This window comes from Elephantulus edwardii, unplaced genomic scaffold (assembly GCF_000299155.1).
Source record: "Elephantulus edwardii isolate Elephantulus edwardi_28Jun2011 unplaced genomic scaffold, EleEdw1.0 scaffold00005, whole genome shotgun sequence".
Lineage (NCBI taxonomy): Eukaryota > Metazoa > Chordata > Mammalia > Macroscelidea > Macroscelididae > Elephantulus > Elephantulus edwardii.
Genome location: NW_006399755.1, coordinates 6899736 through 6915951, shown reverse-complemented (window position 1 = coordinate 6915951; position 16216 = coordinate 6899736). Strand labels below are relative to the sequence as shown.

Sequence of the window (16216 nt, the reverse complement as noted above, 5' to 3'; positions counted from 1 at the left end):
ATACATACACACACACACACACACACGCACAGGATAGAGCAGGGTTTAGGGCTGTTGTACATAGGGTCGCTATGAGTCGCAAACGACTTGACGGCACACACCAACAACAACATATATACACACACACACATTGAAGTGTTATACTGTCATTTATGACAGGCTGCTAACAATACTGAATTTTTTCCTCAAGTGCATATATACATAAACTTTATGTTCTAGTTAAAAATTAAAGCGATTGAAACTCTAGTTCAATGTTCATATTTTACACTTTAGTACTAAAGGTAACTATTTGTTACAGATATACAATTCTTATTTTTATAATCCTGATATAAAGTTCAACCACTCAAGGTCAGTTAGCTATATTGTAGTGGGTAGCAGATTTCTATGATGATGGAAGTTATGACCCAGGTATTACAAATGCCAGGAGGGTCACCTTTGCAGAACAGGCTTCAACAGACCTTCCAGAGTAAGACTTTAGGAAGAAAGAAGAGGTCTTGAGAATTATATATCTGTATATCAGTAAGTAAATAATACCAGAAGAATGTCTATTTGTGTTTTCTTGACTATGCAAGGGCATTTGACTGTATGGTCATAACAAGTTGTGGCTGACAATGAAAAGAATGAGAGTCCCAGAGCATGTAACTGTGCTCATGTGGAACCTAGACCTGGACTGGCTATGGTGTGAACAGAGCAGGGGAACACTGCATGGTTTAAAATTGGGAAGGGAGTGTGTCAGGTTTATATTCTCTCCATCACTGTTCAATCTGTATGTTGAGCAAATTAACCAAAAAGCTGACCTCTATGAAGAGGAGTATGGCATCAGGAGTGAAGGGACACTAATCAATAACCTGCGTTATGCAGATGATACAACCTTGTTTGCTGCAAGTAAGGAGGACTTGAAGCACTTATTGAAGAAGATAAAATAAGGTAGCCTTTGCTATGGATTGCATCTCAATGTCAAGAACACAAAGATTCTTACCAGTGGACCGGTAGGCAACCTTATGATGGATGGAGAGGAGACTGAAACTGTCAACAGCTTTATCTTGCTTGGATCCACTGCTGGTACCTACCAGCAGTCAGGAAATACGGAGACACAATGCAGTGGGAAAAGCTGCAGTTAGGAGCCTCTCCAAATTATTGAGGAGTAATGATGTCAATTTGAGTACTAAAGTGCATCTGATTCAGGTCATAATCTTTCTCATTACTAGCTATGTGTCTGAGAGCTGGACAATGAAAAAGATTTGATGCCTTTGAGCTGTGGTGTTGAAGAAGAGCACCGAATATCCCATGGATGGCCAAAAGAACAAACAGAGATTGCATCTGGAGTGCTCTTTGGAGGCAAGAATGATGAGGCTTTGCCTCACATACTTTGGACATGCTGCTAGAAAGAGCTATTCCTTGGAGAAGGACATGATGCTGGGAAGGGTGGGAGGTTGGTGAAGGAGGAAGACCCTCGACAAGGTGGACTGACACAGTGACTGCTGCAATGGGCTCTTGTGGGTCAGGAAGTGTGAGGATGGCACAATAAAAAACAGGGTTCAGATCTTTTGTTTATAGGCTCACTGTGTGTCGTACTTGACTCAACAGCACCTAACAACAACAACAACCTGTCAGTATATAGTGATATAGTTAAGTATGTATTTCTGAAAATTAGCCAATGAAAACCATCTAAGATCTTAATAGAGTATTGTCTAACTCACTTACTTTGGCTGTGCCACAGGAATGATCAGTTGCTGAAGGAGGACATTATGTTTGGTGACACAGAAGAACAGTAAGGGAAGTAGACACCCTTGTGAAATGAGCTGACACAGTAGGTATAACAAGAGACTAGAACCTGCTAGTGAGCCTGAGGATAATGCAGGCCTAGCAATGTTCTGTTATGCATATGGCTGCCATGAGTCAGCTTTTTACCCATAACTAGCTTTTTATCTATATAACCTTTGTTAAGCAGATGACACAATCTTGCCTGCTGAAACTGAGGAGGACTTGAAGCACTGGCTACAGAAGGTAACACACTGCAGCCTTCAATATGGGTTACTTCTCAATGTAAAGAAAACAAAAATCCTCACAACTGATCCTAAGAGCAACATCATGACAGATGAAGAAAAGATTGAAACTGTCAATTATTTCATATTACTTGGATCCACAACCTTCCTACCTGAAGTCAGGAGATCAGGGGATGTATTGAACTGGAAAAGTCTGTAGCCAAGGACCTCTTCAAATTATTGAGAAGCAATGATGTCAGTTTGAGGGCTAAGGTGTGCCTGATTCAGGCCATGGTTTTTTCAGTCACTTGCTATGCATCTGAGAGCTGGACAATGAGTAAGGATAACAGGAGAAGAATTTGTACTGTGGAGTTGGAGAAGAATCATGAATGGACTGCCAGAAGAACAAACAAGTCTTAGAGAAAATGCAGCCAGAGTGCTCCCTGGAGACAAAGATGAGAAAGTACACTTTGCCTCATATACTGAGTCCATGTTGCTAGGAGAAATACATACTTGGAAAAGTAGAGGGACAGAGGGGCGGGAAAACCCTCAACCAGGTAATGCAGCCAGAGTGCTCCTGGAGACAAAGATGAGAAAGAAAGCTTTGTCTCATATACTTAGTGCATGTTGCTAGGAGAAATACATACTTAGAAAGGTAGAGAGACAGAGGAGAAGGAAAACCCTCAACCAGGTAATGCAGCCAGAGTGCTCCTGGAGACAAAGTTGAGAAAGAAAGCTTTATCTTATATACTTAGTACATGTTGCTAGGGGAGAGATATACTTGGAAAGGTAGAGGGAGAGAGGAGAGGAGGACCCTCAACCAGGTGGACTGGCACCGTGACTGCAGCAATGGATTTGAGTGTGTCAGGGAGATTGTGAGGAGGAAACAGGATAGGACAGGGCTCAGATCTGTTCACAGGGTTGTGATGAGTTGTACAGAGCTTGATGGCATCTAACAACAACAATCTAAGGTTAAAGTTAACATGCATTTAAAAAAGCATTTTAAATTAAAATTAATTACATAATCCAAAACAACTTTACCCACTTTGTGCCAAGAAATTGAGGAACTTCTCTCCAAAACTGACATCTTAAGTGTTTTAATAAAATCTATAAATTGGTTCATAAGGAACCTAGAAGACCATAAGCTGATTTCTAACTACTAATCAAAAGGATCGTAAACATTCATCACTGAAATGCTCAAATAGGGCTATGACGTGGCAAATTAGATTACTATCTAATTTCTTTGTTCAGGTTTGGCAAGGCATGGCAGGGTCATAGAAGGGGATGTTTTAAAATATTAAGTCCTGGGTTTTAAAAGGAGGCTCTGATGGCCTAATCCATAGAGAGCTATATTGCTAACCAAAAGGTGGTATCTCTCTGGCGGTTGGAATCTATCAGTGGCTGCGAGAGTTAAAGACAGATCTGTTCCTGTGATTTACAGTCTTAGAAAACTCACTGACGGTCAGGTATGAGTCAGTTCCAACGCCACAGCAGTAAGTCAAATGTAGGCAACATCTACTTACAGATTTTAAGATTAAAAAAAAAAAAAAGACAGACAAAAACTCTAGAGAATTTATGTATCCCTTCAAAATTATGATTTCTTCCATGTTGTTGTTGTTAGGTGCCATCAGGTTGACTACAACTCACAGTGACCCTGTGACCAACAGACCGAATCCTTAGGCATGCTCACAATTTCTGATATACCTGAACCCAATGCTTTAGTCACTGTGTCAATTCATCTGGCTGAAGGCCTCTCTCTCTCTATTGCTGACCCTCTATCTTTTCAAGCATGCAAAGAGAAGAAATGCTGAGCAAGTCTGTCTCTTTTGATTTTCTTACTTTAGCTCTTGGCACATTTCATTAAAATACTTTGACTTCCAGAGCTGCCCTTTGACATATTCCGTTCAGGTCCTTAACTTCTTCATTTCTTTGGCTTCTTGGTGCTTGTTCAGAGTCTCTTCTGATACCCACTTGGTCTTTTATCACCTCTGTCTTTGTAATGTAATTCTTGATGGATGATACTCTTGATATCCTCTCACGGCTAGTCTGCTCTTCACTCATTAGTGTTCAAGGCCTCAAACTTGAGATGGTTTTTAAATTCAGGTGGGACAGACTCAAGGTTAAACTTTGGTTCTTGTGGATTGGATTTTCTTTGGCTTCAGTATGACCTTGCATATGAGCAGATGATGGTCTATTCCACAGTCAGCACCTGGACTAATTTTCACAGCTGATATTGTGCTTCTCCAGTGATTTTTCCCCCCTACTGATGTAATCAATCTGTTTCCTATGTAGACCATTAGGTGAAATCCATATGTATGTATAGTTGCCATTTGTGTTTCTTATTAAAGGTATTTGCAATTGATAAATCACTGATTTTACAGAATTCTATTATTCTATCTCCAGCCTCATTTCTGTCACCAAATCCATGTTTCCCAACTCTCGACCCTTCTTTCTTGTTTCCAATTTTTTAATTCCACTCACCCATTATTACTACTAATGTATCTTGGTTGCATGTTTGATCAATTTCCACAGAAGCTGGTAGAAGTCATCTTTTGCCTTCTCATGGACTCTTGTTATTGGTACATATATTTGAATGGTATTACACATCTTCCTTGCATGCACAGATATTATCCAGTTGCTTACAACATTGTATTTCAAGATGTCTCTAAAAATGGTCTTTTTAACTTTGAATGTGACTCCATGTTTCCTCATCTTTTCATTTCTAGCATAGATGATCATATGATTGTCTGATTCAAAATGTCCCATGCCAATCCATTTCATTTTGCCGATGCCTAGTGCGTCAATGTCCAGTGCTCTTCTCCAACACCACAGCTCAAGGCATTAATTCTTTTTCTGTCATCCTCATTCACTGTCCAGATCTCGGATGCATTGTTAACAATGGGAAAGACCATGGCCTGAATCAGATGCTTCTTTGTCCTCAAACTGATATCACTATTCCTCAATAATTTGGAAAGGTCCCTAGCTGCAGACTTTCCCAGTGCAATGTGTCTCCTTATTTCCTGACGGCTCGTAATAAGGATGTTAATCATGGATCCAAGAAAGATGAAGCTGTTGACCATTTCAATCTCCTCTCCATCATTATGACACATCCAGTAGTAAGAATCTTTGTTTTCTTGAAAGTGAGATGCAATCCATACTGAAGGCTGCATTCCTTGGATCTTCTTCTATAACAAGTGCTTCAAATCCTGCTCACTTTCAGCAAGCAAAGTTGTGTCATCTGTTTAACAGTTTATTGATGAGTCTCCCCCCAATCCTGATACCACATTTCTCTTCATTGAGTCCAGCTTCTCGGATAATTTGCTTAGCATATAGACTGAACAGGTATGGAAACAGAATACCACCCTGACACACTCCTTTCCCAATTCTAAGCCATCCAGTGCTTCCCTGCTCCATGACGGCCAAAAGAATGAACACATGTCTTGGAGATGGTCCAGCTGTAGTGCTCTCTGGAGGCAAGATGATGAAACTTCACCTTGTATACTTTGGACATGTTGCTAGGAGGTGCTGTTCCTTGGAGACGGATGTGGTATTGGGAAGGGCAGAGGGTCAGCAAAGTAGAAGACGACCTTCAACTAGGTGGCTTGACAAGGTGACTGGTGCAATGGGCTCTTGTGTGTTGGGAAGTGTGAAGATGATACAGGATAGGACTGGGTTCAGATCTTTTGTTTATAGGGTCTCTATGAGTCCTACTCTACTCAATGGCACCTAATAACAACAACAACAGTATGTCAATACTTATGTGTTCCATTTCTTCTTTAACAATCTCCAATTTTCCTACATTCATGTTTCTCACATTCCATGTTCTAATCTGTTTCCAACTGTCCCTCCTCCTTTGTGATTCCCAACATAAAGGCTCAGTCTCCAGGGTCACACTTGCTAGTCCAATTTGAGTAGGCTCTACTGTGCATAGGGTTTTGAAGATCTGTTATTTCAGAAGTGGATGGCCAATCCTTCTCTGTGTAAAATTAGATGGTCATATTTACAAAAACAATTACATTCTGCTCTGAGTCAAATCAGAGATTGTTGATTAAAATACTTTTGGTCCCAACAGATGAAAAAAGAAGAAAACATAAGACATCAAGCCATATATTTCTGAGGTATTCTTCTTGCCTCTCAGGTCAAATGGTTGAAATAGATAACATTAAAAGACAACTTTCTCAAGCAGGATATCTAAAGTCACTATTTGGTCTAACCAGTACCCAGAAGTCACAAATCTAAAGTTGGCCAGTAAATTTCTACACTATTGCTGTTGTTGTTGTGTGCTGTCGAGTCACTTGTGACTCATAGCGACCTTATGTACAAGAGCCCTAAACCCTGCTCTATCCTGTGCCAACCTCATTGTCTCTGACACAACCTACTCCCATTACCCCAACCGCTGAATCGATCCATCTCATTGAGGGTCTTCCTCTCCTGCAATGTCCCTCTCCAAGGATTGGTCCCTCCTTGCAACATGCCCAAAGTATGTCAGACAAAGCTTCAGAATCCTTGACTTCAAGGAGCAGCCAGGCTTTATCCTCTCCAAGACAAACCTGTTCCTAGCAGTCCATGGTATATTCAACATTCTTCTCCAGCACCACAGTTCAAAGGCATCAATTCTCTTTCTATCATCCCTAGTCACTATACAAGATTTCTACGCTAGAGGAAAGAAATATAAAAACGTGCCTTATGATACAAGCAGTACCTTCCTTATTATGATAAGGGCAAGTATGTTTCTAAAGTTTATTAAATGCTTGTAATTCTCAATTGTGAGAAGCCAACTATCAAATTTAATATTAATAATAAACCAAATGCTATGTCAGGATAGGAGGGAGGCTGATACAAACTGGAATTCACCCTGTAGCACTAAGGCAATCCTTAAATGTTTACAGGGGTAGGCATTAAGGCAATCCTTAAGAGTCTACATAATTCTTAGTTTCTATTTACCAAATCTCTCCCTCCTGAGAAAAGCATAAGGTACACAACAGAGAAGAATTGGGCCTTATTTACAAAAGATTTCTCTTTGTGATTTACTTCCCTATGATCTTTGGTTTTGTTTACTATTCTCTTGTGATTTTCCTTTGTTTACTTACTGATGATTCTCAATAAAACCAAAGAAAGGCATAGCATAGGGGCTGCAGTTCTCCTAGCTGTTAGCCCCCTGAGTCCCTGAGTCCCTGTCTCTGTTTTTTCCCTTGGCTGACAACACTCAATGAATTAGCAAACAACCTCTTTACAAACCACAGTGCTTATCACTATAATAGTATCTTCTAACATGGGGACTGGCACATATTTTTTAAAAAACTGACTCACTACCATCAAGTTGATGAGAAGAGATTACCCATCTTTATCCTGTGAAGCTGTTAGTGGATTCAAACTGGCCGAAAGGCACTGCCTTTGGGTTACACCACCACGGCATGTATGAGGTGCTTAATAAATGTCAAATGAATGAAATGCCAAACCCTATGCTATGAAATTAGCAAAGTTAATCATTAAAAGAGTTGAAAATAGTTGGTGTACGGAGGAAAACAGAAAGTAAAAGGGCAAGAGGTCACTTTTTTACATGAATTGTTGAGTGCTATCAAGTCAACTCTAACTCAGTGGACTCATGTATAACAGATCCTGTATCATTCTCATGATCTCCTCTTTACTTAAATACACTGCTGCAATGTTTTGTTTCATATAATTGAAGATCATCCTCTCTTCCTCTTACCCTCCACTTTTCCAAACATAACGTTCTTTTATAAGGATTGACCTCTTCTGATAACATGTCCAAAGTCTATGAAACAAAGTCTCACCATCTTTGCCTCTGGGGACTACTCTAGTTGCACTTCCTCTAAAGCAGATTTGTTCTTTTGGAAGATGATAGTATACTGAATACTCTTCACCAACACCAAAATTCAAAGACAAATATTCTTTAGTTTTCCTTATTTATTGTCCAACTTTCACATGTGTATGAAGCAAGAGAAAATACCCTGGTTTGGGTGGTATTGTTGTTGTTGTTAGGTGCTGTATAGCGAAGTTACCAGTCCTTGGAGAAGGGCATGATGCTTGGCTGATTAGACGGTCTGTGCAAGAGAGGAAGATCCTAGATAAGATGGATTGACACAGTGACTGTGGCAATGGGGTCAAATGTGTCAGAGATGGTTAGATTGGCTCAGGATAGGGCAAGATTCAAAGCCATTGTTCTTTGGGTTGCTATGAGTCATAGTTGACTCAATAGCACTTAACAACAACACGCCCAAAGCATGTGAGATGAAGCTTCACTATCCTTCCAAGGAGCATTCTGGCTGCAGTTTTGCCAGAACTTATCTGTTTATTCTTACGACAGTCCATGAGATATTTAGTATGCTTCTCCAACACCACAACTCAAAGACATTTCTTCTGACATATTTATTCATTGGTAAATGGGTGGTATAGTATGATTTAATTAAAAAAAAGTTAGGGTGTTATCAATGTCCTCATTTTTACAGGTAAAATACAGAATTCATCACTTAACTTTCTTTTGAAGCAACTTGTATATTTCATTAAAACATCTGAGTTTTCAAATTAGGCTAGAGATATACTGCTTCTTGCCATAAAAAACAAACAAAAAAAGCCCCCAACCAGACCCCCCAAAATAACTTTTATACTATAAAATCACAGACACCAAAAAAGCTTAAGATACAAGCTGTCAGATCATGGGTTGGACAACGGAAGATATTTTCTGAAGGGACTTGGCATATGTGTCTCTAAAGTACTCAGGAGCAACAGTGTCTCTCTGGGGACTAAGGTGCACCTGATACAGGCCATGGTCTTTGCAATCGCTTGTTATGCATCAGAGAGTTGGACAATGACTAGGGAGGACAGAAGGAGAGTGGATGCTTTTGAGCTGTGGTGCTGGAGAAGGGTACTGAATGTACCATGGACTGCCAGGAAAACAAACAGATTCATCTTGGAGAGGATTAAACCAAGCTACTCCGTGGAGGCAAGGATTCTGGGGCTTCGTCTGACATACTTTGGACATGTTGCCAGGAGGGACAGGTCCTTGGAGAGGGACATCATGCTTGGGAGGGTGGAGGGACAGCGCAGGAGGGGAAGACCCTCTATGAGATGGATTGATTCGGTGACTGGGGTAATCGGGATGGGTGTGTCAGAGGCGGTGCGGTTGGCGCAGGATAGAGCAGGGTTTAGGGCTGTTGTGCATAGGGTCGCTATGAGTTGGAAACGACTCGACGGCACATAACAACAACTCCTTGGAGGCAAGGATTCTGGGGCTTCGTCTGACATACTTTGGACATGTTGCCAGGTGGGACCGGTCCTTGGAGATGGATATCATGCTTGGGAGGGTGGAGGGACAGCACAGGAGGGGAAGACCCTCTATGAGATGGATTGATTCGGTGACTGGGGTAATCGGGATGGGTGTGTCAGAGGCAGTGCGGTTGGCACAGGATAGAGCAGGGTTTAGGGCTGTTGTGCATAGGGTCGCTAAGAGTCGCAAAGGACTCGACGGCATATAACAACAACAACAACTATAAAATCAGAACTGACTCACAACTGACCTAAACCATGTTTTTGGGAGGCTGTAGAAAACATGCAGAGACTGCCCAGCTTTCTCTTACAGAGCTGGTAGAAGATTCAAACTGCCAGAGATGTGCCACCTTGGGTTTAGCAATGCAACTCCCAAAGGACTATGCTACCAGAGCCTGAAATTACCAGAAAATCAATACACCATGTTAGCAACTCATAACTTTATACTATGGAGCCCCAATGGCAAGAAGCTGTGGTGCAATTCTGAAGGCATGTGGTTCAAACACATGAAAAAATGTTCAAAATCCCTAGCTCTAAGAGAGATGCAAATCAAAATAATTATGAAATATCATCTGACCCAAGTAATAACAGCAAAATTTAACAGAACAGCAAACAACAAATGCTGGCAAGGTTGTGGAGAAACTGGAACCCTTATTCACTGTTTGTGGGAGTGTAAAATGGAGCAACCACTATGGAAGGCAGTATGGTGTTTTCTTGAAAAGTTGCAAATAGAAATACCATTTGACCCAGCAATTCCACTACTGGGAAAATACCCTAAAGAAACCAGAACTTCCACCCAAGCAGATATATGCTCATCCATGTTTACTGCAGCTTTGTTCGTAATAGCAAAGAGCTGGAAACACCCCAAGTGCCCATTAATAAACAAACAGAGAAGCTGTAGTATATTCACACAATGGAATACCGTGTTGCATTGAAAAATAAGGAACTCATGAAATATTGTACAGAATGGGTGACCATGGAGGACATTATGCTGAGTGAAGTATCTCAGTCACAAAAGGACAAATATGGGATAGTGCCACTGTTGTAAAGTGGCAATGACATTGGAGTTGGGGGAAACTAAGAGGGGGAAAAATAATGTATACAGCATTGAAACAGATGAGGGAGAGAACTGTTTAGGAGGAATATATGATTAGGTATTACTGTCCTGACAAGAGTCCAGAATGAAAGCTGCATAGTGGAGAGGACTGGGAGGGAGATTGTATAACAATGAAATAATTTTTTTTTTAAACTTTTCAAAGAGAAAAGTTAACTGGGGGAGGGTTGGGCAGAGAGGAAAGTGTGTAACAATGTGAATAAAAATCCAGAGTCTCTATAAACTTTCATTAAAATAAATTTTAAAAAAAGAAGGGGGAAAAAAAAGAAATACAAACACAGGCTATACATATGGATTTCACTTGATGGTATGCATAACAAATTGATTACATCTGTGGAAAGAATTGGTGGAAAAGCTCAAAGCAGCTGTGAAAACTAGGCCAGTTGCTGATTATGGAACAGACCACAAACTACTCATATGCAAGGTCAAGCTGAAGTTGAAGAAAATTAAATCGACAAGAACCAAAATGTGTCCATGAGTCTATCCCACTCGAATTTCAAAACCATCTCAGGAACAGGTTTGAAGCTTTGAACACCAATGAATGAAGATGAAATGTACAGGAATCTTATCAACTACATTTGCACAAAGATAAGGTAGAAAAACAGTCATAAATTAGAATTAGGCCAGAGACTGACTATGTAACTCTCAGTTGCTCATATTCAAGTTCAAGTTGAAGCTGAAGAAAAGTAAAACAAGCCTCTAAGAATCAAAATATGCCTTTGAGTATATCCCACCTGAATTTGGAGACCATGATAAGAATAAATTAAAAAGAAAAGTTGGGAATAGGAATACTATTTAATGCAGGAATCCTATTACTACATTGTTGTTGCTGTTGTTGCTGTTGTTAGGTGCCATCGAGTTGTGTATGACTCATAGTGACCATATGAACAAAAGGTCTGAACCTTCTATCCTGAGCCATCTTCACACTTCCTAACACCCAAGAGCTGATTAGGGGGGCAGGGGAGGAGAAAGGAAAGGGACACCAAACAAGAGCCAATTGCAGCAGTCACCTTGTCACCTCTACCTGGTTGAGGGTCTTCCCCTTCTTGAGGGATGAAGCCTTGGCTGCACCCTTTCCAAGACATATTCATTTTTTCTTCTGACCATCCATGGGATGTTCAGTGATCCTCTTTAACAACACAGCTCAAAAGCATCAATTCTTCCAAGTCATCCTCATTCCCTGTCCAGCTCTCAGATGCATAACAAGTGATCAGAAAAGACTACGGCTTGAATCAGACACACCTTAGTCCTCAAATTGACACCATTACTCCTCAATAATTTGGAGAGGTCCCTGACTGAAGATTTTCCCATTGCAATGCATCTCTTTATTTCCTGACTGCTGGTACTAAGGATGTTAATTTTGGATCCAAGCAAGATGAAGCTGTTGACAATTTCAATTTCCTCTCCATCCATCATGATATTGCCTATTGGTCCTATCAAACCTAAAATTAAAGTTGGAGGATCTGGTTCTGCATTATATTATTTAAACACCATTATCAAACTCTGTACGAGCAAGAATATTTGTTTTTCTTAAACTATTTAGGTTGATTTTTCTGCCTCTTACATATGGTAACAGATTGTATAACAACAAAGTTAGGTCAATTTTTGTCACTTGTCTATTATCATGCATAATTAGATAACATGGTCATGTCAATAATCAATTATAAATACTAAGTTTAAAAAACTCTGAAACAAAAAGAATCTGGCATATTTTAAAATAATAATTCACTTTCAACATTGTCTTGCACTATCTTGTTCTAGCCAAAAATCTATATTTTACTTCTGGAAAGCAGAAATGATATGATTTTACTATACACATATTCCCATTATAAAGTAAAAATAAGTAGATCAGAAATGAAAAATTCTCATTACATCATATCAGTTTTTAAAAATGGAAAAGAAACAAATTTAAAGAAACCATGTTGAGACTCTTACTTGAAGCTGAAGAGTGTGTCGAAGAATGGTTTCTTCTAAGGCATGGATCCACTTTTCTCGTTCATCAGCATCACGAGCTGAAATAAAATTTGTAAAAATTAAAATCTTAATCTATACAGTATGCCTCTGTATTTGAAGATAAAATTTTAAAACTGGGAGGCTGACAGGAAAATTATTTGAACAATTTCCTTAGAAACCTATCCACCAGAAACAACTAGAAAATCTAGACCAAACCTCAAAACTAAACACACCTGCATCAAGCAGCTTCTGAGTAAGGGCGATCTTCTGTTGGGTTTCTAAGGCTGTAAATCTTAATAAAAACAGAATGCTTCATCTTTCTTTCATGCAGCCAACTGGGGGTTGGAACTGCTAGACTTTTGGTTAGCAGACCAACACTTAACATATTTTAAAGAAAATTTTATTGTGTTCTTAATGAAAATTGAACGAAAAGTTGGCTTTTTATTAACTTATTGTTACACATTCCAACATTTAACTTTTATATCACCAGGGCTCTTTTAAAAAAATTGGATTGATTAAATCATGCAAAGAAACAATGAACGAATCAAATACAAGATAGTAAAGAATCATCAGCTCAACATGTAGTAGAAGGAAAAACTCCATAATATCTAATTCTGGTATTTTGGGCTGTTATTTCAAAGGTGGAGATAGTTGTTGAGTATTTTCAAGTCTGAAATGAGCCATAGTTGACCCTCCAGGTTTTTAGAGGCAGTAAATTGCAGAGGAGGAAATGGCCATCTTAATCCCACTGAGCAGTTGGTGGGTTCAAACTTTGTGTTTAGGTGACAGTGCAACTGCAGCAGGCCACCAGATTCTCCTGATGGCCTTATAAGCTAGTGGAAAATTACTGCAGGAGAGAAAACGTGAACTGGCCAACACACTTAAGAGCTTTGTCTGGTCAAAGGTTGTAGACCAGGATCTCCCACAAGTTGGAACTCTGGAAAGTACAGTCTACTCCCACAAGTGGAATTATGCTTTCACTGGGCCTACAAAGGATTACAGGTTAAGATTAAGGATGAAAACAATTAGAATAACTACTTGGCTCAGAATCATCTAGATAGTCAGGGATTTATTGATGGCTTGAAATGGATTCAAACTACTTGAAATTGTTAATGACCTTAGCAACAGCCAAAAGCAATTGATATCTTCACTATCAGAAGATAATATTAGCTGTCTGAATTCTTTCTAAAGGCAATGTTTCAAATAAGTTGTATACACACACACACACACACCCCTAACATCAGAGCCTCAAAATCTGCAACACAAACACTGACAGGTCTTAAGAAAGTAATAGCCAGTTCTACAATAATAACTGTAGTCTTTAATACACTATTTTCAATAATGGGCAGAACACCTAGAAGAAAGATCACCAAGGGAATAAAAGAGTCAAACAACACTATTTCTCTGGGAAAGTCAGTTGCTGTTGTTAGGTGCTATCCAGGTGTCTGCAACTCATAGCAACCCTCTGAACAATAAACAGATCTGAATTTTTCTGTATCCTGTACCATCCATCATCTCTGATACACGTGTGACCATTCTTACAGTCACATGTCTATCTGGCTGGGGTCTTCTTCTCTTTCTCTGATCTTCCATCTTTTCAAGCATGATGTCTTTTTCCAAGACTAGCCCTCCTGACCAGATGCTCAAAGTAAGTTAGACAATGCTTCAACCTCCCTGCCTCTAAGGAACAAGCTGGTTGCATTTCTGCCAGTTTATGATACATTCAGTACTAGTTTCCAATACCACAACTCAAGTGGCATCAATTTTTTCTGTCAGCCTTATTCACTGTCCAACTTTCAGATCCATGGAGAGTAAATGAAAAGATCATGGCTTGGATCATGTACATCTTATGTGTTAAACTGACTTCCTTGCTCTTTAGAATTTTGAAGAGGTCCTTGACAGCAAGTTTTCCTAATGCATTCAGCCCTCAACAAGATGGACTGACACAGTGTCTGCAACAATGGGCTCAACCATATCAGAGATCATATGGATAACACAGGAAAGGACAAGGTTCATATCTATTGTTGACTGGGTCACTATGACTCAAAGTCAACTTGACAGCAACTAACAACAACATCAACCCCCTACAACTAAGAAACATATATAGACTATTTTATACAACAATAAAATAATAAAGAACATAGTGTTCTCTATTGCACATATATGTTGTTGTTAAGTGCCATTGTGTCGTAGATGACTCATAGTGACCCTATGAACAAAAGACATGAGCACCTGTATAAGTTTCATCATTTCTCCAAGTCCATAGGGTTTCCAGAGGCAAGTTATTTATATTTGCAAATATACAGGACAAACCATATGATAGGTCACAAAACTAATCTCAGAATTTAGAAATTATTTTCTATGACAACTATGGAATGACATCTGACTTGAAGAACAAAAAGAACATTGCAAAATACACAAATTAGTGAAAATTTAAACAAGCACTATTAAATGACCAACAATATTTAAAAAATGGAGTGTCATGGTGCAGTAGTTAAGCACTTGGCTGTTAACCAAAAGGCTGGCACACTGAACTTCTCAATTACGATGCAGAACAAAGATGTTACAATCTGCTGCTGAAAATATTAAAGCCTTGGAAACCATATGGGGATAACTCAACTCTGTCCTTATTGAGTCACCATAAGGTGTAATTATATGCAGTGAGAACAAGTTAGGTTTATGGCTTAAAGACAAGGAAGGAATCAGGAGAGAAATCAGCAAATACTTAGACATAATGGGAGAAGAAAACATAATATACCAAATTTATGGGATAGACAAAGGCAGTCTTCAGAGGGAATTTTGTAGTTTAAAAACATCCAACATTACAAAATGAGGAAGTGGATAAAAATGACACCATGGGGCCTGAATGAACACAATAGTTGACACTCCAGCAGGTTTTCACACGGGCTAGAAATCACATGGGAGGAGAGTGTCCACCATTTTGAAAAGCCAGAGGGACACCACTTTTCAATTAGCACTGCAGCTAACTTCCTACTGACTACTTCATTGTGGGGGTAGAAGGGGCAGGAGTTCTAACAAGCATTTATAGAAGTTACTCAGATCTTTCTTAAATTCTTTCTAAACAAATAGAAGAGAGAGAAACATTTACTTTGTCTAAAAGGCTAGCATTACCCTATGTGAAAACTAGACAAATATATCAGGTATATAGGGGTGGGATGGGTGAGGTTTATCGCAAGAATACAAGGATAGCTGAATATTAGACAATCAGTCTACAACATCAATAGATCAAAGGACAAGACCACATACTACATGATCATCTCAGTAGACAAAATCCTTCTAAAAAGTCCCTGACAAAAACACTGAACAAAATCAAAAGAGAAGGAAAACCATTTAAATCATATCTGAAAACATATTCAAGACCTTTCCTCTTAAGATTATGAACAAGACAAGGATGTCTGTTCTTATCCTTATTCACTACTGCAAAGGAAGCCCTAGTTAGAGCAATTAGGCAAGAAAAACAAAAAAAAAGAGGTATCTATGTGAGGAGAGAAGTAAAACTATTCCTTTTTTTTTTAATTAAATTTTTTATTTTTTATTTATTTATTTTTTTTACAGAGGTTTTGGATTTCCATTAATTCATTGCCGCAATTTTCTCCCTTCCCACCCCTCCCCACCAGTTCGCTTCCCCCTCCAGAGAAAAAAGAAAAAAAAAAATTCCTTCATTAGTATACAATTCCCACGTCCCTTCCCCCCACCCCCCACCCCGCGTCACTTCTCTATGCAACCTTAATTCTGGATTCCTGTGCTAACCATAATACTCAATCATATATCACTTCTAATTTGTTCTTTCCCTCATCTGTTTCAATACAATATACATAATTTATCCAGTTTTTTCTGTCATACCCCCACCCTGATG

At 39.2% G+C, this 16216-nt stretch overlaps 1 protein-coding gene across 4 annotated transcripts in view; it reads right to left on the bottom strand.

Moving 5' to 3' along the window:
• The window catches only part of OSBPL9 (oxysterol binding protein-like 9), a 256973-nt gene that overhangs the window by 105936 nt on the left and 134821 nt on the right, over positions 1-16216 (bottom strand). For all 4 annotated transcript variants that reach the window (XM_006879671.1, XM_006879668.1, XM_006879669.1 and 1 more), the window contains one exon: positions 12322-12398. In XM_006879671.1, the coding sequence (XP_006879733.1) occupies positions 12322-12398 (77 nt within the window). The remainder of the gene's footprint in view (positions 1-12321; positions 12399-16216) is intronic.